Raw genomic sequence first — 25,601 nt, forward strand, 5'->3', positions numbered from 1 at the left:
AGGGTTTAGTACATTTCCTCGTGGGTTGAATTTTTCTTTGCAGCCATTAGTCATATGAATGTGGCCATTAATCATAACGTCATGCGTGTTGAGAAATTATTGGAAGTGGAGCTGGGCTTGATGAAAGCTACATCTATATTTGCAGCATTTCCAAAAATAACATCCATGTTCATTAGGTGTGACAGGGGATGCAAATGAGGCCAAGTTGTAAGACCCAAAAAGCTCCCATTAGGCTAAAACTAGACCACAAAAAAATTAAGGACTTCTTTACTGCGCATACGTTTTGCGCATCTCGTGATTTCCTATGGGTGGTCCCTACTAATACAGGGATATTTTTGTGCAGTTTAAAACTATTCGGGGAAAGCAGAACTTAGCAAGTGCTTTTGGTATCCAAAAAGAAAATTGGGGTAACCATGCATTTTTCAGAGATAGTAAAGCTTCAATTTGGAAATATGATCCATACATTACTTTGTATTCTACTGCTTTTTAGAATAATTGTTCCTTTATTATCTCTAAAAATGCGTGGTTACCCCCAATTTTCTTTTTGGATTTCAATAGCCCTTTCTAAGATCTGCTTTTCCCGCATAGTCATAAACCGCGCAAAAATACTTTTTATTAGTAGGCAGGAACATAACCCCGAAACCATTCCTCTCTGCATAAAACAGCCTAAAATCTCCCCTTCCCCTCCAGAAGAAATGTCCACCAGATAACTTTTACCCCTAATCACTAATTTCACACCCAAAAGAGGTCTTTCGGCAACTCTTAATCACGCATATACCCAAGTTTCTGCCTTGTGAAAGCATAATATTATTTAGACTGAATTTGAATCTTAAAAGAATTTGGCCTCAGCAAGGTGATTATAGCAAGTTGTACGATTATTTTAATTAAAATCACAGCACACCAGTCAGTTTCTGTAGATCTCTGAACATATAAATACTTTATTTACAAAAGTTAGGTACAAAATTGATTTAGTGTAAGTCTTTGGACAAAGGTGCATTCACTTGACATAATTGATTTGATATTTTATTAATGTACATGATATCACTGAGATACATCCTCAATGTGTTACACTGGAAATGTCTTGTGGCTTCTCTAATGTGTTGACTCTTCAAATCCCAAGATTGATCAATAAATAATTTCTTTTCATAATTTCAATAACATACTAAGTAGAAAAGTGATGCAAATTGTGAAAATCATGAACTAGGAAGATTGTCTAGCCTGCATTAGAATCCGTTTTCTCCATCTCTTGTTAATGCTGTCACAGACTTGAAATAGGCTCAGAGCACCATCAAATTCTAGTTTCTCCTTACAATGACAATGACAATATCATGCAGAAAGGTAAGGAGAATTAAGAGTATCATCGACTAGGTGCCATTACCTTGATTCAACCTTAAATTCTTATAACTGAGAGTAAAAGAACTATATAGAAACCACAAGGAGAATTGATATTATTTTAGAGCTTGGGACTTGAAGACTCAGAAATTATGTCACTTTTCAATACAACACTAATTACTAAGAAGGTAGAGTATTTGCCTCACAAGTTTGAGACATAATATATTATAAATGTATTTTAAAAGCAAGTGCCTATTTTTTCAAAAATATGGGTGCAATACACATTGCACTGTCTCAATCGGATCATGGCTGCCATTTCCTTGTGTAGCTTGTACCTGACAAAACTAACAGGAGAGGATTATCCCTCCAAACCACAATATCAACATACAAATTCCCCTTACAATTCACCATATTTTTCTTAAGTTATGAGATGGGAGAATTTGTCAAAATATCAAGACGTTTTTATGGTATCATCTACTTTATTCTCATAACCTCCATTTTGATCAAGTGGTAGTATTATAAGGAGAAATTGGATGCTGATCACCATTGGGACTTAAACAGGCCAATCGCATCATAGACTACATGAGTAAACAACTTGACAGTATTGGAAATAGTTTTTCAAGGCCCTGTGATGTGACACAAGTGCTATGAACAGGAAAGTGATTCTAATACGAGCCACTCAATAATGATAAAACTTGGTCCCAGTTGTTCAAAACCCAATTAAGGCAAATCCTTGATTTAACTTAATTAAGGTTTTCATTTTGCTTGTTACAAATGTTTTTAAAGGCTAATTTCAAGCTAAAGGTAAAGAAGAGTGTTAGGCAAATTGAGGGAGAAAAATCTTTTGGAAGAATTTTCACTGATTAGTAATTACACTGGAATCAAAGTTCACGTTAATCAAGGATTAGCTTAATTGGGCTTTAAACAACTGGGGCCCGTTTGTTAGATTAGCCTGAATTTCATCTGTCTTGGAGTAAGTGATTGCAAACAGAGGAAGACAGCTGAAATTCAGGATTTTGTTAGCTCATGCAGAAGGATCACAGATGCACAAGATGAGAATGATCGTTAAAGAATCATAATTGCTAATAGAGTGAGATTAATTTGACACCAGAAACTGAAACCTATCTAATTTTAGTGATGACCTCTCTATTACACACTCCCTTGCATTTTGAGAAATGAACGAGCAAATGCACAAATTATCAAAAGCCAACATAATTGACAAGTTAACATAACATAACATATCAAAGATCCCTGGAAAAAGGAACTGTTTTGTCTGCATCGTACATACTGCACACTTTAAAGCATGCACAAAACAGAATAATTATTTTTTGTTTCACTGTTTTCTGCATTATAAGTTTCCCTTTTTGATTTCCCACAAAATATAGAATAACACGTTCTGCTCTGTCCTTTTACAAATAATACACAATTTATAAAATGCAACTCTGGAAAAATCTGAACTAAAATAAATTAACTTGTTAGTTTTCAGTGCTTGTAAATGTGATTCAGTCTGAATATGACTAGTAATAAAAGTAATTTGTCACTAGAAGTTCACTGAACATGGCCACCTGAATGTACCACGTCTAGCATCCTGTACAGATACTCATTGTATCATATCTGATGATAATAAAACATAAAACAGTGAAAATTTCAACAGCATTCAACTCTGGAATTTAGTCTCAAAAAGCAATCACCATCTGATTTCTCCTTGCAATTAAAATCCATTGTCCAGTGATGGTGAGAAAGAATAAAGAAAATGACTTGTCAGGGAATAGTCTTCAAGAGATTTGATGGAATACCAGATTCTCAGTAAATTGTACAGTTATTTGTAAGGAGAAATTTGAGTTTAAGCCTGGAAAAAAAGGTTAAGATACATACTGCTAGCTTGTCACCAACATGTCCATGTATTGTCTATGTTGTTTAAAATTCTTCTTTTGGTATCACAGCTCAGTATATGCCAATATATACATACTTTCAGCTGCTGGTCAAACGGACTTCAACTCTAAGGTTAAACCAAGCTTCAAATATATGTGAAAAAAATTCCCAAGCAAGTCACTTTAATAAAAATAATAATAATAAAAAAAGAATTCAGTGGCCATTTTAGAATGTTTGTATCATTACTGAAAGTCTTCAGTAGAGTACAAATGTGTGTGGGCATTGGCAACCAATTAAACAAAAACTAATGGCCATTTTATTCAGCTTGAACATGTAATAAAAATACCAAACAACTGAAAAAGATTGATGTACAAAGAGGTCAACATAGCTTGGTGTACTTGGTTGACAAAAAGCTGATACCAGAATAAGCATGGATTGACAAACAAACAATAAAACTATTTTAATAATAATATTATTATTTGTCTGTTCATGGTATAATAAATATTGGAAGCAAGCCAGCAGTAGGTGCATGTACAGTATACATAATTTTAGGGAAGACCAAGTCTAAACTTTAGTATCTTTACTGCTAATAATTAGCTTTAATAGATTGAATTATTAACACTAATAGTGTATCATTGAATTATAATTTCACAAGCAAGCAGCATCTTATAAATTTCTCTATAAACAGGTGAAAATATCAGTTTTTGAAGGTATATAATTTTGATTTCAGTTAGACTAAGGAGAGAGCCAGTTCTTGCTTTCTGTCCTTCAGTTTATAATTTCTATACATGTTGTAATATTGCTCTTTGGCTTCTTGACAAACAGCAAACTAGGGGAAATTCAGTTTAAATAACACTTTTCCTATAGAAAACGTACTATTTTACATCACTTTTATAAATACTTTTTTTCCTTGTAGTCACTCTTGTTAGTAATGTTTTTTTTTTTGCATTATTCTCTTGCACGCTTAACTTTAAAGCTCCATGAAACACAAAGAGATAAGAACAACCAAATTCTTTCCCACCTTTGAGTCCGAGGACGAAATCCTGAAGTGTGATGATTCACATGAAAGCTGCTGAGCAGTACTTTCTTGCGGTGTTGTTTAAATTATGCTGTACAAGGTAGTTCTAACTTTTGAGTCTGTGGATGAAAGCCTACGGTGTGACCATTCAAATGAAAGCTACTGAGCAGTACTTTCCTGTGGTCCTGTTTATGTGGTTCAAACTTTGATTGATGAGATGGATGTCACTGCAGGCATTGTTATTGAAAACCTAAATTGTACTGCATCATCATAATGCTTTCAAGCAAAAGTGGTATTGAGAACCACTTGAGATACCACTAAACATTCATTCCAACCCCACTGACCATAGGCGTGATATTAAAAGAGAAATAACACAAATCAACCAATCAAACAACATTAGACTGTGGTTTCTGGCAAACCGTGTGTTGAATGTTCTGTCTAGGTTCCGTCTTCACAAACACTGTGTTAGGAGGACTTTTAAGCTGTTCGGTAACTTTAACAATGACATTCTGCCCAGCGAGAGGATGTTGCGAGATAACTGATTGCGTTGGCGGTGCTGGTGCTAACCGTGGTTGTATAGGAAGCTGTTTAATAAATTGGGAGTTGATGTGTTGTTTTTGCTGTTGAAGATGTTGTTGTTGTTGCTGATGCTGCTGTTGTTGTTGTTGAATTTGTTTCTGAAAAGTTATCTGTTGCAACTGCTGTTGCTTTTGTTGGGCAACCTGTTGCTGCAGCTGCGCAATCGGTTGTGAACTTGCAATGTTGTTGTGGTTTATGAACAGCTTTGTTTGGTTGCCCTGTGGACTTGTCACTACAACAGTCTTTTGTTGAGATGATGGTGATTGGACGACCTGTCCCTGAGACGACGGCGAGGGTGCCTTCTGCAGACCTTTGTGCACAGATGCTTGGCGGGCACTCCCTGCTTAAAATGGAAAATAGGTCAAGGCCTTATCATCATCACGATTGACACTGTACTGATTACTACAAACGGCTTGTCTCATACACTCCCATTTCCAGATTAACCCTTTCAGCCCAATATCAACCTGTATATTCCCCTCACTGTCCTCTATATTTTTCTTATACTACTCGTTGGGAGATTTTGTCTAATAATCAAGGCATTTCCTCTTTGGTGATTATTTCCTTTATTCTCCTGACTTAAATGCTTAATCAGCAGCGATGTTGTAAAGGAGAAATCAGATGTTGGTCACCACTGGGGCTTAAAGGGTTAATGGCCTACAGTGAATGGGTCGAGTGGGCATGTGCAGAGAGGAATGGGTGGCAGAAGATTGTACACAATTGCTCTACAAAAGCAGAGACAAGATGGCAAGAGGAAGGTCAACCAGGCCGGAAACAGCCATTCTTGGTGCGGATGGCTTAATCCACTACAATCTGAACGGCCTATGTATATACTAGTAATAATCAAAGAGTACATGTAGGAAGTGCGCTCGATGATCACGATCCCAGGCTCTCTCTCCTTTTCCAAGTTGGTGATGATGTCATCCGCCCCTGCAAAATCTGTGGGGATGTCTGGCAATACAATAAAGTATTGTATTGTATTGGCAGATACCCATCCCAAGATCCATTCATTCATTGTCCTATACAATCTCCACTCCAATCTGTATTAGGGGTGCGTTCTTTCTACGTCGAACGTAATTACAGGATCATAGTGGAAAAAAAAAAAAAGGAATGCTGGAATAGCACATTTAAAGTGTGCTGCAAAATGTATGGTGGTCTGAAGTTTTGTTAACATCACTAACATACCTCTTTGATGTACATTTTGACTCATTGGCGATGGAGGCTGCTGAACAATCAACTGCGATTGATGCTGAAGCTGTGATATTCCCATATTATTAAATACAAGATTCTGTCCTTTACTCAGATTGGTAGGAGTTGCTACCGACGCTGTTACTCCAGCAACAGATGTACTTCCACCCTGTGTCGTCGAGTTACCCTTAATTACAAAATTCAGGGGGTAGCCCTTAACAGTTCCTCCTGGTGGGGGTGGGGAGGGTCCAGTTCCATTTGGTAATGACGTCACTTGCACAGTGCCAGTGCCCTGAAAGAGTTAGCAAACCGCAATATAGAGGTCATTCCAATTCACTTGAAATAATGACTAAGATTATATTAATTACAACCCACCGATTAACTTCCACTCACTGTCATCGGACAACACATTACATGGTACTAAATCAGACACCTGGCCCTGGTTGTTCAAAGAGCGGATAACTCTATCCAGCGGAAAAGTGGCTATCCAGCGAATAAAAGGTACCGGTATTGGTTGGAGTACATTTTATCCAGTGGATAGAGATATCTGCTTTTTGAACAACAGAGGCCTATTTTCTAACAGTTATCCTGCGAAATCATGTGGAATATCGTCTGATACTTAGCTGATGAGGCCGTAGGCCGAGTTAGCTAAAATTAGGCGATATTCCGAAAGATTTAACAGGACAGTTGTTTAATGTTAACTATTCAACACATTGATAACAAAGCACAGTTTTATCGCAGAAAAGCTAGAAATGATCTTTATTTTGCCAGTTATTTACCAAACACAAAAATTGCGCGTGTTGAAGGATATCTGTTAACTACGGATGAGAAATATAAAATAAAATTATAATAACAGTAACAGTAACAGTAACAGTAACAGTAACAGTAACAATAATAATAATAATAATAATAATAATAACAATAATAATAATAATAATAATAATAAAATAGTGAGAATTTCAGTGGATTCCATAGTGTGGCGTGGTTTTCACTGGGATTTCTTTACTAACTACGTTACCTCGTATTTACTTCAACAACTTGTTATTCATGATACATATGATAGTTAACAACATGTATGTACCATGATAAAGACACTAACCTGCTTGAAAAACACAGGACTGGCTCTCTGACCAGCAGAGGTTGACGTTACTTTCCCTGTATGACAATCAAAAAGAAATGTTGATTGATAGTTGACTGAAGGATCATAAATTATTGTTTAATTGACTAAAATTAGTTAATTAGGTAGTCAAAACAAACATTGAGTTTGGAATTTATCACATCAACAAATTGACCAAAAATCACTTTTACGAAAGCATTACTTTTTTTACTATACAGATGGCTACAAGTCAATACCACTAATAACTGATAATTCCAGTCTTGGGTGTGCTCCTTATCTAGTGCAGAGTTGGAGGAGATCATGGTTTAGGACCCTAGAGACGCAGTAGAATCAATCTTCCCATCCCCAAGTATCGACTGATGTGGGGCAAAATATCTGAATCAATCCAGTCATTTTCTGGCTTCCCCCTACATGTACACACACAACTTTAATTTATTTCCAAGCAAGGCATGAAACCTACCAGTTGATGGATCAACTTGTGCTGTGATCTGCAACAAAACAAAGCACCTTGGTCAAACATTGCATGCAAAACAAACTAAACATGACGAATTTGGTGTAACACCCCTTCCCATTGTTCTGATACCTGTACCACTTACTAGGTAAGCCAATTTAAACAATTCTGACTCATAGTTGGAGTACGCTGTGGTATAATGACAGCAGATTGACCGAAGGTCTGTGGGCATAAAGGGCCCACTTTTTTTCCTTTCTATAATTTGCCAGGTTTTACTTTGCAGACTATACTTCACTTGAGAGGCACTGCCACGTTTTTTCCTGGTCTAGCTGTCATTTTGGGTCTGATTTTTTTTATGGCAAATCTGAGCCAAAAAAAGAAAAAAACAAAAAACAAACAAACAACATTAATGCACTAAAATTCACTAAAATTGGACAACAGCCCTTCATGCCCACAACCAATTTAGGAAAAAACAGCTATTCATGCCCACAACCACTGAAGAAAGGAAGGAAGGAAGGAAGGAAGGAAGGAAGGAAGGAAGGAAGGAAGGAAGGAAGGAAGGAAGGAAGGAAGGAAGGAAGGAAGGAAGGAAGGAAGGAAGAAAGGAAGGAAGGAAGGAAGAAAGGAAAAAACGAACGAACAAACAAATGTATGTATCCATCTGCTCGGTATATGTAATTTTGTTCAGTAAAGGATGGGGATCTTCTTTGACAAGCTTGGTAGAGCTTGCTAAGATCTCCTGCCACTAAATATTATTTTGTGATAGTCCTGGTTCCTTTTTCTTTTGCTACACATACCTCCAAATACGAAGAAGCAACCCTTACATATACTTAGACATCTGCAATGTTAGGCAAAGCAAATGTTAGGAAAAGGTCCGAAAGATTGGGGAAGGATTTTACTAACCTGAACGCCTTTGTAAACAGGTGACGCTGACGATGTTGAATCCACAGAACCGACCGCAACTTTTCCTTGCACAGGTGCAGGGAGAATTTCCTTAACATTTGTAAAAACAGGCTGAATTTGACCAGTCACTGTACTAACACCCGAAATTTGAGTTCCGCTAACAACTTTCATCATGGACGCAGTGTTTGATGCAACAAATGTAGTCTGTGTGGTCGCAATAGATCCTTGAGCATTGCCAGAATTAATCCCGAGAGCAGAACACAGATTCAAACTTGAATCCAGGTTAGTGTTACCACTAACACTTAAATTAGGCCCAGGACCTATGGCTGCTTTCGTCACTGCTACTCCTAGTGGGTGTCCAAGATTAAGCAGGTGTCCACCGGACACATTAGTTTCAATATTTGCGACAATGTTTCCCATATCACTAATAGCCTGACTACTTGCATCAGGTTTCACGTACGCTGACGACGTCAGACCATTTGTGTTTGCCGTTCCAATGGAATCTAAGTAAGTTCTCTTATTCTGCAAGGAAGTTGCCTGTAGCAAATTGCTTCTTGAATTGTTTAAATTGCTTTCCACATGGTTCGCTGAATGTGCTGAGTTTACTTGTTTGAAAGTTTTATTCCGTGGTGGCGGAGGAGCTTTCAAAAAATTGTTCAATGACTTGCTAGAATTGTTCTTATACCTCTCAAGCACTGACGAAAAACCTAAAGAAATACAAAGAAGTTAGTTAATATGCATGCATTTTGTGTTGCTATACATTCTGACAGTTTTTCATAGTCTCTTTACAGTTGATAAGGATATAAGCCGAAACATGTATTGAAAATGTTGTAATATTTATAAAGGTAGCTACTTACATGTATTTCCTGCTATCCAGATCATTTGAATACAAAGAAAGTAATTTAAAAGTTAAATTTAGGGGTGTTTTTAATGGGTTATAAAGTTCCTATGGTGACCTATTATGCCGAGAAAACAACCATTGATAACTTGTTCAGCAATGATTCCAAAGGCATTTGTTTGATACCATTATTGTTGTATTAAACTAATAAAGAGTGGTAGTTTTGATTCAAAGTATATAAGTGCAGGAAACCAATGCCAGCTGCCTTAAATTTGTTTTTAAACCAGTCTAAATTTGAGGACTTTCCCCCTCCCCCTTAGAATGTACAATGACCTTTTATGGGGGAGGTATGGATATCATTTTTCTGGAACCACACATTTTTACACGGAATGCCAGTAAGGCAGGCCATGTATATAGGTTTGGGTCAGGTATCTTTTTTTTTCTTCGTCGTATCCACAAATCGACACATTAATTTATGCATTAAAATATGTCCTCCCCTAAGTAGGGATGTATTGTTCTGATTGTCTTCAACAAAAGCAGGCCAATCAAAATCTATTATTCTGGCACATATCACGAGAGAGGGGACCCACTCATCCCTTCCTGTGTGACGTCAAATCATTATTTGATTTATTCATTAAACCTTGATTAAATTCTGCCCTCTCCCAGAAGGGAATTATTGTTCTGATTGTCTTAAACAAAAACAGCCCAATCAAAATCTATTATCGGCGCGTATATCATGAGGGAGGGGACCCACTTATCTCTACCTGTGTGACGTCAAAGCAAGTCATCATTTCGAAAAGTTGTTTTTGTTCAATGGCGGCCACATGTATGAATTTAAGACTCTGATCTGCCGTTTTCAGAGAGAAAACAAACCTTTTTCAAGCGGTAAATCGAAATAATAACTCCTAGGTAGTACTCGACAGTTGAAACAGTGGAAATTGAGAGAGTTCACAGCGAAGAAATTCCGCTTTCAACAACAGATCGAATAATCAACGCGAAGGATTAGAGCTATAGGAGGCCAGACCAGTTCAGCCGGGTCATGACGTTATTGCAGAGTTATTTCTGGTATGATTCCTAGTAACACAACGATAAGTATCACGCAATATATCTGAATAAAACCATTCACTCCAGACAATTATTTCAATTGCCAAGGGAGGATAGTATTTTTACATACAATGGGGAATAATGGGGCTACATTAAGCATTCCATGTTAATGCCATTAGCCAGGCATCTTGTTACTTTCTGGGACTTGCTACTTTTAGAGTTCATTTCTATCACAAACTTTACAGTAAAAATTACAGAGACTACTGACAGTTACCTTGATTAGATGACTGCCCTACTGTTTTCATAGCTGGTCTTTGAAGGATAGCAGCACTTGCTCTGTTTGACTTTTGCCTGTATAAAGTGAAACAATAGCCTCATACAATGTACTACACAAGGGTGCCCAGAAGTCGATGCAGGTTTTTAGCCACGAATTCAAAACTGGCCATCCTGGCAACATGTGTCTGGTTCAACTTTCAAAGGATTATTTATATGAGTACATGTATGCCTAGACACCTTACTGGCTAAAACCTTGAGCTGTCTTTTGATGCCCACTTTTGAAAATAAAAAATCACCTCTTAAATCATTTCATGGTTACTGTCTGGATGCCTTTTGAATACCACATTTTAAGTTTTGGGGTCACAAAATTATAAAATGTGATCTGTGTGATGCAGAGTATGTCAGCTACACCAGCCGACATTTACACCAACGTATTGACGAACACCGTTATTCGGCAATTGGCAAGCACTTAAAAGGACGACCACAGTCTGGAAACCATCGGCAACCTTACCAACAACTTTTCCGTTTTAAAGAAGTGCAACGGAAAACTGGACTGTCTGATTTATGAAATGTTATTCGTAAAGAAGAAAAGGCCATGCTTGAACACACAATCAGACTTTATACGTGCAAAACTATTTATTTAAATTTGTCACCTTTACTTGCATATTTTACGTTTTATCGCCTTGCATGGTATATATTAAGTTGTCAGTTTTATTTTATTTTCACTTGAAAATGATGACATGGAGTCATCAAAACGTAGTGTAAGACTTCTTTCGCTTATTTTAACCATTAGAAGTTTAACTAAATCTAATCTTATTTAAATATTAACAACTGGTTATTATTCCTCAGAGCACAAAATATGTCACAAACAAATTTACCACTGTCTCACTGTCTGTCTGTGGACACACAATTGAGGATATCTCAAATCCAACCTCATAAATTAATGTTCAGTAGTTGTTTATCTACAATTCAGCAAAAGACCCTCCACAGTCTCAAGTAAATCACTCACTTCAGATCATGTGTGATCAGTACTTTTCAATGACAGAAAAGTTATTGTTTCTTTATGCACTTCAAAAATATGACACATTTGCCATGTGACTGTGTACATGTACTTGATATGTTACTAGTAATTTCTCAGAGTACAGCCCTACATGTATCAGGGTCTAATCTCTTTGCCACAATCAAGTGAATCTGAACTGAAGTTCGCACAGTACTTATCTTTCATGTTTACAGGATTTATAATGTGTGCAAATTCTTAGACTGTTGTACTTTTGTACTGTTGGACTTTTGCATTGACCGGTCTATCTACAAAAAGTGCATGGTCTTCAAACACAAGGTTTGGAGCAATTGCATATATGGAAAGGGCAACTGGCGAGAGATGCGAAAAAAATATAACTGTGGGCATTATTGTTCATACAGTACCTTGGAAGTGATGGATTAAGGCATCTTTCAACCATGGAAAGTACAGCACAACGAAGGTGATCACTTCTACGATTGAAGACATAACAGCCTCTACCCACTGATCTGCCTCCAAAACGGCATGACTGTAAAAATAAGTTACATGAACTAAACATATGAAGAAAACAACTAAAAGAGCTTTAAGAGTAAAAGTTAATGCTACTTTTCAGACAAACATTGCATTTTCAGTTGCTCATTACCCATGAGTGAATCACAATTTTGGATTTTCATCCACAGACTCTAAAGATAGAATTACTTTGTACAGTGAAGTAAACATTGATCACCGTAGGGAAGTTCTGCTCAGTAACTTTCATTTGAATGGTCACACTTTAGGATTTCATCCACAGACTCAAAAGTTAGAATCACCCTATACAGCATAATAAACATTGATCACCACAGGAAAGTACTGCTAAGTAACTAAATTCATTTGAATGCTCACACTTTAGGATTTCATCCACAGACTCTTAACAAAGAACAACCTTGTACAGCATAATAAACAGCACCACAGGAACTGGAATATTATGCACAGTAGCTACATGTATCATCTGAATGATTACAGTCAAAACTTAGAGCCTTGTTGTACATCATAATCTTCATTCATTAGCCCCATCCACCCCCCACCACCACCCTCCAAGGGAAGGATAGGATGTCCAACAGTACCCTGTTCACACACAGCCCACTCTCTTGCACTTGCAGCATGGATCATCTCTTGTTATTCCTGGGACAGCCTAATATTACATGTACAAGAAGAGAAAGAGTGTGAAATGTTGTTCTTACCATCAGGGGTTTAGGATGACGATTAAGAGTCATCATCCCATTCAGTGTTGTTCCTTCCTCGGCATTACTATCACCCGCACTAGGTGTTCTCACAACTCCACTTGCACGATTGTTTTCATCTGTAATGAGAGAAAAGATTTATAAAAAATGCTTATAATGCTAACCTAGGGTTTTACATGTACATGTAATTTACCCCTTTAATTCTTTCCCCAGAGACAATAACCTTGCAGATGATTGATTTTAGTTCAACAACTGTATACTACTGATAGCTGTATGTATTTAAAATACTATTAGAAGAAATGAGATGTTTGTCGGTAAAATTTGGTGATAAATCAATACAATGTCCCCAGTCGATGATTTTGCTTAAATTCTCATCACCAGTCTTCTTCAAAGCGTATTGATATTTTAAAGTAAAATTAGATGCTGATCACTAGAATTTAGTGTTACATGAAGACCATTACCCCTAGATGCTGGCTAGCTTTATTCTCATTACCTGTTTGCTTGACAAAGTATGAAATTTGTAAGGAGAAATGAGATTTGATCACTAGAATTTGGCGAGTCAAACTTTTTTGGGTTTAAAATACTTTAAACCAGTTTGATTTTTTATTTCCCTTTGTCTCAGATTATGGTAATGAATACTGCGCAAAAGAGAATAAAAATTAAACTGGTGTGAAAAATTTTTAACCCCCCAAAACTCTAAACCACAACATCTGCATTACAATGCACTGATATCATTGTGAAAGTCAATTATTTTACTCAATTTACTCATATTGTATAATGGAACTTAAGACCTACCTTCTACAGAAATAGACCTGCTAATATTCGATCTATTACTGGAGAAAAAGCAACACAGTTTTTAGCTGAATAACTCAACTCATACAATAAGATCTTTGACTATTAATTAAAAGAGCTTTCCAAGAGAAGACAGGAAAGATTATTTGTTTGATTTAGTAAATGAAACACAAAAGATGGAAGGGGATAAGTTTCTAAAGAAACTGTGGTGATGCTTCGGTGGGGAGTGGAAACGAATGTCTGGTTTCATCAACTGAGTTCATAAGGTAAAGAGATTGGAGAGCTGATGTGTGTCATCAGAGCAAATCGCTTGAAACATCGGCCAGCTCTTAAATCTCTTTACAGTGGCCAAAAACCTTTAGTTGTCAACTCAGTGATAAAACCAAATATTCATAACAACAGACGAAATTGTGAAAGTTATCTAGAAAAGTAAAAGGAAAAAAATTAATGTTACTTTTAATGACATTAAAATCAAACTCTGCCAATGCACACCTTGAGCTTCCTGTAGACGAGACAGAAGCATCAGATGTACTTGACGATCGCTTGAGTGTAGCATCCACTGCCTTCTGCGTAGCTTGTTCTTGTAGTTTTACAGCCTGGCTCTGTTGCTGTTCCTTCTCGCAATTTACTCGAGCTTTGTGTTCTGCCAGAAGTTCATCAAACGGTTTCCGTCGGCCAGTGACTGCACGTCTTAATGACAGAGCATGCGTCTAAAGAAAGGTGGTTTCAGATGTGTGAAACAATTAACCCTTAATACATGTATCAAAGAACAAATTCTCCTATCTTGTCCCCGTACTTCTCTTATAAAAGTGCTGGGGAGAAGTTATTAAAATATCAAGAAAATTCACCTCAGGTGATCATATCCTTAATTCTCATGACCTCAAGGGTTGAATAAGCATTGATATTACAAGGAGAAATTTGATGCTGATCACTGTTAGGGCTTAAAGGGTTATACCCCAAAGGTAAGCTATAGGTACAGTATAGAAAAATATCCTCAACATTATTAATGGTAAGTGTAATATTTGAGTTGTAATCTATGGCAGGAATTTCTACTCAGTTTTTTGTTTACTCTTTCAGTTTCTCAGATTTAAATTTAAATGTTACCCTTTCATACCTCATAGCCTATTTTTATAACCCTTTAAAATGTTAAAATTTTAATTTTGCAATCATGGTTATAAGCTCAGCTTATCCTTTACTAACAGTGCATTTCTTTTAAAAAGGGAAGCTTACAAGTAAGGTTGTTTCTTATTCCTTGATCCTAAACACAGCGGTGGGGATGGGATGAGGAGTGGGTGGGGTTGGGGTGGGGTGGGGTGGGGCGGGGAAGGGCTGGGGGAGGGGTTGGGATGGAGAAGGGGTTGGGCAGGGTGACATTGAGAGGTGCATGTAAGGGGTTTACTGCTTAACAGAATGGTGCTCTGTTGTGATGAGAATCCAGCTAACCCTAATCTATACTTTGAACAAACATTTTACTAATTTTTTACAGAGGAAAAACATGACATCACAGACACACTGTTATCGACACCTTCGAAGTAAAAACACAATATCAGACTCAGATAGTAAATAAATACTCTGATTTGAACATACATTTTGACTTTTACCTACCTTGCAAGTTAGTGAGCGCGTACACTGTTTTTGAAGTTCAGCTACCCATACTCCGCAGTGTTTGTCAGCATCAAACTCTCGCTCTAAATTTTTAGAAAGTATTATCAATGAGAAAGTTGAGAATTTTCACACAGAGTTTTAAGCAATACAGCTGCATCTAAAATCTACTTAATGATAGACTTATCCCTGATCCATTAGAGTTGCTTTCAAAGAACTTAAACTTGGCTTTTGCAATTGGTTAAAAATTTAATTTACTTATTAATGTGATATAAATCTCACCTCTTGTTGGAATCTGCTTTCTAGGAGACCTTTTATTACTTGAGACTTTTTCAGTAGAACTTTTCTTTAAAATGACATTATTAATGACAGGCTCTGTTTTAACAACAGCACCAGAACGACCATGATTGAGACAAGAAACTGTTAGCGGCATCTCCTCTATCTTGACCGTGGCATCCATCAGTTCAATCTTTTGATTAGTTATCACAGAGTCAAGAAGTTTCCCTTTCCTTGGACCTGACTGAAGTAGAGTCTCGACCACAGGACTTGATGTTGTTACCATCTCAGGGGAGGAGGGGGTGGGGACTGGTATTACTTTCTGATGGTTGAGTTCTGAAGGAGGAAGAGAAAAGGTGAAGGGTTAATAGGTATTCTTGCCTAAGTAATTAGGTTAAAGCTGTATGTTACAGTAGGCAACTCTTCTTGCAATGTCTCTTGAAAGTCTGTTGTGTTATTTACAAGATAAAATGCATGAGATGTGGCGTGGTGTAACATGCCCTGCGATGAACACGCTTTGTAACTTTTTAGTTGGGAACTTGATTCTTCTTCATGTAATACTGACTGCAACATAAACGCCGTCCATAGTGTACGAACAACTGTGCTTAATATTCTTAATGCTATAGCCAGGAAACATAAATAGAATGTGATTTTGATTTAGAACATCCCAAACAGGAAGACTGGAGAATCTTTTCAGAAATTCTGTTCATTTTGGAATTTTCTAGCAATTTTGTCTAAAAGGTAAACAATCAATTAAGTGAGAACTTTTCTTTATTCACACACTAGATTATTCAAGGATAATGTTTGATGCTACATTTGCCCAACTTCTTTGCCAACCAGAACTGTACCATAAACCTTTTACAACAGTGATTATAATATTATCTACATGTATCATTAACAAAATAACCCATTACAGAGTAGGAAATGTGGGTTAATCACCAAATAATTTTCAATGTAGGTGGTAATTTTATCTATCTCATAAAAAAAAAACAATTCTACCATTTGTATCCAGGAAGTGTAGTAATACTATCTTTAAATTAATCACACACACCCAATATACACTGTATGACCAGGAAAATCTAGATCACATGTAAACATAAGATAAAGCCTCATAATTTGTGCATGTATATTGATTCAACTTGAAACATGTTTATTATACAAGAGCATAAAATAACATTACGCTCCAATTTAATAACATTGCATTTAAAATGCCGTTATAAGTTTTCCTTGAAATTGACATGATGTTTTGACATCTGAAGTCTTTGTCACATTGCATCGAGTTGAACGCTAAAACTGCGAAATCTTGGACAAGGAGCTTACCGCAATGCCGTAAAAAAGCTGCTGCTTTTACAACCCGACCACACTCCTTGCAAACAACAAGGACGATTTCTTCTTGGTCAGGGCAAATCCCGAACAGGGTCATATCTATGGATCAAAGCATATAAAAGCATATGAAGTTAATCATGTACGGCTTACATTATTAATAAACGCGTAAGCCACTCCAAAAAATTAAAGCACATTTGATTTTGAGCTGTTTGCTTTGAGCAAACTTAATATCTTCCATTTTCCGTTACAGAAACTACAGATGAACAGCTAACATTTCAGGCATCGCTCTTTTTAGGGGGGTGCACATATGCAATTCACACGACATGTCCCATGCTAATTACTTTCAACCTGCGAGTAGCAGAACGCTATAGTAAATTTTGCCCAGGGCGGAAATTTCTCTCCGGTACTTTGTGCAACAATATCTCATTTTTCTAAGTAAATATAGGCTTTAGTAATCACACTTCATACCTTCGCTGTGCAATCGCGTGGCTTCTGCGGTGTCCAAACCATTGTTTTCGTCCACTTCCATTGCTATCATGGAAAAAACAACACACGGTAAATCCCCTGAAAAAACTTTTCCTGGCGCTTTTTCACGCAACTACGGCCACAGATCGCTAGCATAATAACTGCAAATACCTTCCGTTTCCTCCATAGGCGAATCTTCTTCGAAGGAACTCCATGAGCTCCCCGAAAGTAAAGAGTGACAGTGGATTTTCGCCATTACTACTTCATTCCCGCTCCGATGTTGCTTTCTACCAATTCCGTGACGTCACTGTCGGTAACGAACGTAGTCTCGGAAAATCCCGACGACTTCCGACCTAAAAATGACAAGCACATCAGATGCGAAAAATTCTAAATTCGACCACTTTGCGACCAACTACCCGTAAACTCAAAATCGCACTGAGCATAATAACATTTAATTAATCGTGAAAATTAAATCTAGTATAAATCAATGCGGAGATATTTTTCTTTTGAGCTGTAACTACGTTTAAAAAGAGCACGAGTCTCTGAACGCGCGGCCATTTTGACTTACCAAGAAGCAAGTAAATAAGCGAAAATGAACAAGAATACTACCTAGTATACCTTAAAATAAATAATATCATGTACTTCCGATCAATTCATCACGCGAATTAGTCGCCATCGAAACATATCATGTAAATTTCTCCGGGCAAATGATTCCGCCATTTTGTTCAAGCATCGGAAGTGTGCAGTGGGCGCCAAATATCAGCGGTATCCCAATATCTGTTATGCGCGCCGAGGGAAAGTTTAAAAACATGGCAGATGAAATTGCATTGAGTTTTCATGATAGTCTTCTTCGAAAATCAGACTTGTCTTTGCTCGAGGAGGGGTGCTGGCTGAATGACAGACTTATAGGATTTATGTTCGAGTAAGTATTACTTTTTTTTTACTAATATTTTTATTTAGTTCCTTCATTATACCGCAGAGGGTATCGGATGCTCTTAAGCTTACTGATTGTTCAAAGTTACGCTTAAATTCTTGAAGAACTCGTGATAATTCCACCTGCAGCGTCTGGGATATGTTGTAACTAAACGCTGAATGATTCTTTCTTGTGCGCAGACATGTGTCTCCCCATTGGTAGAAAAATAAAAATAGAAATTATGCAGGTTTGTATTTTTGTAACTCAAACTCTACACTCTATTTTTATATAAAACTAAAGAATAATTTTATTTTTATAAGAATACCGAAACTGAAATGTGAGAAATTTTAAGAATATGATTTTTAAGAATAAACCCGAGGGTAAGATTTTGAAAAGAGTATAAGTTATGTAAAGCTAGTAAATAGGATTTAATGTTTTTTTTTCTCATATTTATATAATTATGTCTCTATTTTTCTTTTCTTTTTTTCTTTTATGGAGTTACTTATTATGTAATCTATGTTTAAGAAAGTCTCAAGACTTTACCGACTTAATTAAATGGAGATGTAGATATAATATGGGGTTGAAAATTTGTAAATGTGCCGTTCCAGGAAAAAAATCCAAACCCACCCAACGGAAGGTCATCAAAAATTCTTAGGGGGAGGGGGATCTTAAAAGTCAAAATTTTAGGAGCAAAGTATGAAGCCAAACTAGAATTTCGTGGGGGGATGGAGGGTGCAAAACAAAAAACCTTCTGTGGGGGAGGGGGGATAATATTTTCTGGAAGCGCACAATTCAATACAATAATTATTATACATGTTTTCAACTTAACTATATAAAATTCTTCGTTTCTCTAAATGACAAAACTAGCCAATAAAACGATAAAAACCTGCACTAGACAAATGTTTGATACTAATGACAGTTCAATACAGAGCCAGACACCAAACACTTGTAATTGATACCCCAATACATTCTAAAATGGAAATATCATATGCTATAATCTAAGAATATTTACAAGAATATTTTCAGCCTAACATTGGCAGAAAGATAGGAATATTCAGCCTGGGGCGGAAAAAACAATATTTTTATAAAAAGAAAAGAGTGTTTTCATGCTCATTGTAATTTCAGAAGAGGGTTAAGGTGACAGTGAAAAGAGTGTTTTCATGCTCATTGTAATTTCAGAAGAGGGTTAAGGTGACAGTGGTGCACCAATATTAATTATTAATTTTCAACACATTGTAACACTACCCAAATATGGGTAGGCGGGGAGATGAAAAAAGTAGCCGTGGTACAAAATTTTTCTAGTTTTAAACTGCATATTAAACTGCACATTAAACAGCTGGTGTGTCTTGTGACTACCGGTAACTAGTAACAGCATAACAGGAAAGAGAAGTCAGTTAAGACTGGAAATGAGTAAAACGAGCAAAAGGCGTGATGTTGCGGACGTTTCGGGAACATAAACTGGTTCACTCTTTCTTAAACGAATAGCATTGCTTTGAGAAATTAATTCAAGAAACCTTTCTACACTGATGTACAATATGTAATAGGGACAATTTCTGCGATTGGTAAATGTTGTTATTTGATTTGATTGCAGTTACTTTGCACATAATCAATTCAAACAGTTATCAGATGATGTGGTCTTTATCAGTCCTGATGTTACACAGTTCTTGAAGTTAGGGCAAGGTGAGAAAAGTTACAGCAAGGTTAAAAAATGTAAGATACATGTAGAATGACCATTGCCTCCAGTTGCCATGATTAATAGTACCAATTATTGGTAGCTCACTGCACCAGTATCACAGAGGTCGTGGGTTCTAATCCCATTCAAGGCTGAATTTTTTTTCAGGCTTTCTTTTCGCAACTGCATATTAAGTTGCATAACTGCGAGGGTCACTCCCTTATTCATTCTTACACATCCAGCTGAAGCAGTGTTCCTCTAACAGCTCCTTCACGTTCAAGTTCAAGGTTTACAGTCTCTGGGGCTCGTTTCTCGAAAGTCCTGGTAACTTACCAGGCCCAATAAGTGTCTTTGGTGTTAATGTTCTTAACATAAGTCAATTTTTGTTAGCTTTGATAACTAAAATTTAGTTATCAAAGCTAACAAAAATTGACTTATGTTAAGAAGATTAACACCAAAGACACTTATTGGGCCTGGTAAGTTACCAGGACTTTCGAGAAACGAGCCCCAGAGACTGTAAACCTTGAACAATGCCGTGAAAGAATCAAGGGCCCGTTTCTGGAAAGTCCCGTTAACTTACCGGGCCCGATAAGTATAACATATTGAAATCTTATAATTCTATGAAAACATTTTTCCAAGTACCATGCCTGTAATCACTGTGTAATTGGCGATAAAACATTTAAAGATATACTTATCGGGCCCGGTAAGTTAACGGGACTTTCCAGAAACGGGCCCTTGATTCTTTCACGGCATTGTTCTGAGTTTAGACCATAACACCAAACCCAAATTAATTTTATTTTGATATAAACATTTATTCCTTTTTTTTGACGATGATGTAAACCACAATCAGGGAGTTTAAACCATTCCAAAAAGAAACCAGAGAGTAACATAAGAAAAGATACATGTAAAGTCAATGCTAAAATTAGACCTGATGTATGTGCCTTGTTACATTTCCACAGGTGTTGAAATTGGTATTTTTATCGAGCCGCTTGATCTTCCAAGCCACAAGCTGGTTTTCTTTGCAGTGAATGACAATGATTCAAAAGACTCTGCAGGAGGTTCTCACTGGTACGATGTTAATAAAACTCAATTTGTATATTCTATGAAGGAACCCTGGTCTACAGACACCCAGTTAATATGTATGAAGCAGACACTTTTCTGTGTCCAGAGTGACAAACTCTCATACATCATCAACCCAACCGTTATGAACACTGGCTATCTGCATGTATGCACTGCCCATTTTCATTGTCACAATTATGTGCTAATTGTAGACATTGCACCCTATTCAAATTATGACATATTTCTATGGGTTCATATAATTTTATTACTAAAAGGAAAACAGTCTGTAGAAAATTAGCGTGACATGTATGTTATCAGTCTGTCTTTCTTCCGGTGTTCGACCCTTGACTGTAGTCTTAATAAAGTTTTCTGCGTACAATGCCTACACAAACATTTCACTTTGATTCTGTTGTCGTGTTTTGAAAACAATTAAGTAATTTTAGTCTGAGACCATGATAAACGAGCTTAAGGTTACAGTTATGTACAGTTAAGAAATTAAGCAACATTTTGTTGCCGTAAAAATGTCTGCTTTGGTCTTTGGTGTTGTATTATCTGGATACTCGGATAATAGGGACACTTGTCTCCTTGGGGTCCATATTAACTGGGTTGCACTGTACTTACTATCACTATTGATGACTCTATAAAGGGCCACTTCTACAAAGAGGGGCAATTTGTAGCTGGATCTTGGTGTAGATCAGGATCAGCAGCAGACTAAATAAAAGCCACTCAGGGATTATGTTTTCAGTTTTTATTTATTGTTTTTGCATGTTTGCTTATTTTTTCTAATACCCAGTGAACAGTCCAACTTCATTCCCAGGATCTCACCTCTTCCTGTCTCACTCTAGAGGAAGAGAAGAGGAGAGACCCTGGGAATGAGGTCTGGAACAGTCATTTACTGTTGTCATTTTCTTAGCTCTTGTAACAAATCCTTGTAATGAAACGCCAATGAAAAAATCTTTTATGTTAGTAGACATGGATCTATGATTGCTTTTTCATATAATAAGTGTAATTATGGCCTGTGAACAGGCTCTCTAGTCAAGGATCCCCCCCCCCCTCCCCTGTGCCACTTCACTCAAGGCCAGTTCCTTCTCAGCCCTCCAACTGGAGCCTGTACACAGGCTAGTGTAATATTTATTTGTAACAGTGAATTTTGGTTTTGATCCTTGTTCAGGAGTTTACTGATGTACAACAGACAAACAAACAGCTTTCATCATTATGACTCATGCAGTTTGTTCAACACTTCAGCTGCCAGATCTCTTGCAAGAAATGTGGAACCCTTCCTTAATGGTGAGCAGACAAAGTTGGTCGCTGATCTTTCACTGAGAAACTACGAAAACTGTAAACACTAGAATATACTTCTGGAATATTTATCATATTAGAATTTAGAAAACAAAACCAGTTTGATACGAGAATGAAAAAACACAAGCTGCAACTTACGGTAAATATTTTTGTGGTTGGTAGTTTTTTCTTGTGGTTTTTCTTGTCAGAAGTAAGAGAGGGGTCAAAAACCCAAGAAAGATGGCATCTCAGTTGACCCAACAAACTGAATGGTAAACTTAAGAAGATTTGGAGAGAACCAGAGCTATTGACCCCTCAAAATTCTTCATCAGCTCCCTGACTTTGAAAGCTATCTGGAACACTGCAAATAATAATGTTGTTAAGAAGGAACAGTGTATTGAAGCAGCACACATATACAAGATTCCACTACCTTTATTACTTTTCCTCTCCACTTTGGATATCTGAAAATAATTATTTTATTTTCCAATTACAGTCAAAGAAAAACCATCATTTGCCGAAGACAGATGCCCCCAACAACAAAACGGTTTGTTATTACATTATGATCTAAGTTAAGCATAATTACATAGTTCTAGAGCGGTTTCCAATATCGAGTGACATAAAACCAAAGTAATTACTCTGGTCAATCACAATAGATGTAAACAAGACAATGAGCCAATCAGAATTCGAAGCAAATACATGCAACCGGCGCCAAGCACAGGAAAACACAGGAAAACGCGTGAGGAAATGGCGCAAGTTTTTTAACCAATCACAGAGCGTAGTAATGCAAAACCAAACCAAACGCAAAATTACTTTCGACACTCAATTGAAGGGGTGCACAAAATAAGGCCCTAAGTGATTTTTGATGTAAGGCCAAATTCTCCTTTTGTTTCACAAGTGAATACAAGGAGATTTGGAAGGAGAATCTAGCAATTTATCAGAAGTCACTTAGGGCTTTTTTCCAGGCACCCCTTCAATTGAAAACCCCTCTATTGTTAAATTATTTTAGTCTTACATTTGGAATGCTCTATAAATGGTATCATTGTTTATAATTCTCTTGTCCAAGCACAAGGACTGTCCTGGAGAATGCTGGTCCAGGTCTCAGCAGCCTGAGCATAGCACTGCTACAGTCTTTTTCTTTTTAATTTATTATTTTTTGTTTTTATGCATTTTTATTTATTTTTGAGAGAAAAACAACAAAATACTTTTTTACAATTCTCAACAACACTTCAAAACTTCTACAATCTTGGCCACAATGGCCACAAACCTTGAAACAATTTTTTGCATCTACTTCCTTCTCCCCCCCCCCCCCCCCCCCCAGGGGCAGGCATATCCTGGATATTTGACTATTGGTATGTACTGTGTACTGGGAGTGGAGAATTTTGATCTTTACCTGACAATATTCTGCCTTTCTGCCTTTCTGCCTCACTAGTAAGGAGTTTCAAACGAATTTTTGAAGGTATTCTTAATATGTCTTTTCCTGTAAAACATGAAGAGCTAATGGTTAGAGCAGAAATAGGAATTTCAACACTTTTTAAGGCTAGGGCACTTGAATGGCTGTTTGGCTCAGGTGTGTGGGGTAGTTGCAGGAATATATACATCTGAACAGGGGTACCTGGAGAGGTGATGTTGAGGTATAGAGATGATTGAGGCACATAATTTCTATTGAAAACATGCTTGCTGGGCATTCAACAGGTTACGACTGCGGTGTCTATGCCATCAGCTTCACAGAGCAACTTTGTAACAAGTTTGTTGGGAATACAGAAAAAGCCCTGAGTGACTCACTGACAGCAGAAGACGTTAGAAGAAAACGGAAGTCGTTAAAGAGACTTATCCTTGAACTTGGACAAAAGAATACCTGAAAACCTGTATTAATTAGAACAAACGGGAATGAGGCAAGTTGTGAAATTTTGAATTGCACGTTGGCTTCCTGGTATGCTGAGTAAAGGGCATTGACAGTGGTTTGTCATCTGACTGGGAACGAGGCTGCAGAAGATTCTGGCGTGCGGTCGGATGTGACGTCATCTATTGAGCAGATCGGATAACGCGCCCAAGCCCCGTTCTCGCAAACTCGGTTTGCTCGAACCGCGTAAGGGCCAGAGAACGAGCTGACTTAACCTCGTTCCCAGGGTCTCTCTTCTCTCCATGGGAACGAGGTTGCGAGGTGACTATTCTCTCGAGTATGGGAAAATAACCAAGTTTCTTTACACAAGTTGTTAATAGACACGAAACACTCAGTAACGGATTCCAAGCTATTTAGTCCTCCATTGTCACAATCATTACAGTGTTCAATGACTTTACAACGCCCATGATAACACAATTCAGAGAACAGCGAAATCATATACACTGTGGAAAATAATAAAACGCTTATTTGCAGACGATTGTGTCTGTTACAGGCGTATCAAGAAGATCCAGGACTCCACAAAGCTTCAAGAGAACATTAACCATCTAGCAGACTGGGCAAATAGCTGGAGCATGCGATTTGAGCCGAGTAAATGTAAGACTGTGTACATCACAAGGAAAACTACCCACAAGATCACCCACCCATACATTATGGAGGGTTTTGTTCTTGAATCTGTTTCCCACACAAACTAACTCGAAATTACGATATCTGAAGACCTGAGATGGAATCGCTACGTGGCCGAAATAACCTGCTGAGCCAATATGATCCTCGGCTTCCTCAGGCGGAACCTTTCAGCCTGCGACAAGAAAACCAAGGAGGTAGCTTATGTCGGCCTTGTTAGACCCCTGCTTGAATACGCAAGCCACAAGTTAACGGATGAAATTGAGAAAGTACAAAGACGAGCCGCACGTTTGATTATGTCTGAATATAAGAACTGTGAGCCAGACAGCGTCACGAGTCTCCTATTGCAACTTGGCTGACACTCACTGCAGAAGAGTCGAGAGATAGATAGACTTTACCTTTTTAAGAAAGGACTTGACAATAGATCTCTCCTGCCCTTAGATTCCCTCGTTAGGCCTTCCCGGAAAACTAGACGCATGCATAGTGAACACTTTGTTCCACCCTATACCCGCACTAACATCTATAAATTCAGTTTTCTACCCCGCACAATTGTTAATTGGGATTCTCTTCCGCAACGAGCCGTGGACATTCCCGGAGACAGCCAGTTCCATGAGTTTGTAATAGATAGATAGATAGATACGTTTATTAAGACACTACATGGCAGTATAAACTGAATTGCGTAGAGAAAAAATTACAGACTATTTACAAATGTATATACTAAAAATCAATAATCAAAATATATAAAACTAAGCTATTTACACATCTTCATAGTTTCACTAGTTTAGCGAGGGCCTATGCGAGTTGCGCTCCTTTCATAATGAATGACTCGGCAAAACGCTTGGTCTTG

The 25,601-nt window shown here is 37.4% G+C and overlaps 2 protein-coding genes across 3 annotated transcripts; one reads left to right on the plus strand and one right to left on the minus strand.

Moving 5' to 3' along the window:
* Positions 1 to 900: 900 nt before the first annotated feature.
* On the minus strand, positions 901 to 18,060 carry LOC146475803 (uncharacterized). Of its 2 annotated transcripts, none has more exons than XM_085115493.1 (16): positions 17,930 to 18,060; positions 17,483 to 17,664; positions 17,315 to 17,377; positions 16,841 to 16,945; positions 15,527 to 15,856; positions 15,248 to 15,330; positions 14,135 to 14,352; positions 13,646 to 13,683; positions 12,851 to 12,969; positions 12,038 to 12,159; positions 10,614 to 10,690; positions 8,458 to 9,164; positions 7,564 to 7,591; positions 7,086 to 7,141; positions 5,984 to 6,278; positions 901 to 5,141 (listed from the first exon to the last, which is right to left on the minus strand). In XM_085115493.1, the coding sequence occupies exons 2-16, from the start codon at positions 17,565 to 17,567 to the stop codon at positions 4,609 to 4,611; spliced, it is 2,859 nt and encodes a 952-aa protein (XP_084971619.1). In that variant the 5' UTR covers positions 17,568 to 17,664; positions 17,930 to 18,060; the 3' UTR covers positions 901 to 4,608. The 2 variants fall into 2 exon arrangements, with proteins under 2 accessions (XP_084971619.1, XP_084971618.1); XM_085115492.1 differs by having other exon boundaries at positions 901 to 5,144.
* A 27-nt stretch (positions 18,061 to 18,087) lies between these two features.
* On the plus strand, positions 18,088 to 25,384 carry LOC146475804 (sentrin-specific protease 8-like). The gene is made up of 6 exons (XM_085115494.1): positions 18,088 to 18,233; positions 19,816 to 19,904; positions 20,856 to 20,964; positions 22,127 to 22,242; positions 22,727 to 22,777; positions 23,926 to 25,384. The coding sequence occupies exons 1-6, from the start codon at positions 18,094 to 18,096 to the stop codon at positions 24,090 to 24,092; spliced, it is 672 nt and encodes a 223-aa protein (XP_084971620.1). The 5' UTR covers positions 18,088 to 18,093; the 3' UTR covers positions 24,093 to 25,384.
* Positions 25,385 to 25,601: the final 217 nt, after the last annotated feature.

Source organism: Pavona decussata, unplaced genomic scaffold, assembly GCF_977016875.1.
Source record: "Pavona decussata unplaced genomic scaffold, jaPavDecu1.1 SCAFFOLD_83, whole genome shotgun sequence".
Classification (NCBI taxonomy): Eukaryota; Metazoa; Cnidaria; class Anthozoa; order Scleractinia; family Agariciidae; genus Pavona; species Pavona decussata.

Excerpts from the sequence above, each read along its gene's own strand:
- LOC146475804 (XM_085115494.1), top strand. The coding sequence starts at position 18,094 with ATGCGCGCCGAGGGAAAGTTTAAAAACATGGCAGATGAAATTGCATTG. Across the intron at positions 18,234-19,815 it reads CTTATAGGATTTATGTTCGA|TTACTTTGCACATAATCAAT; the intron begins GTAAGTATTACT and ends ATTTGATTGCAG. Across the intron at positions 22,778-23,925 it reads ATGCCCCCAACAACAAAACG|GTTACGACTGCGGTGTCTAT; the intron begins GTTTGTTATTAC and ends GGCATTCAACAG.
- LOC146475803 (XM_085115492.1), bottom strand. The coding sequence starts at position 17,567 with ATGGCGAAAATCCACTGTCACTCTTTACTTTCGGGGAGCTCATGGAGT. Across the intron at positions 16,946-17,314 it reads CACGCGATTGCACAGCGAAG|ATATGACCCTGTTCGGGATT; the intron begins GTATGAAGTGTG and ends TTTGATCCATAG. Across the intron at positions 10,691-12,037 it reads CTTAATCCATCACTTCCAAG|GCAAAAGTCAAACAGAGCAA; the intron begins GTACTGTATGAA and ends CACTTTATACAG.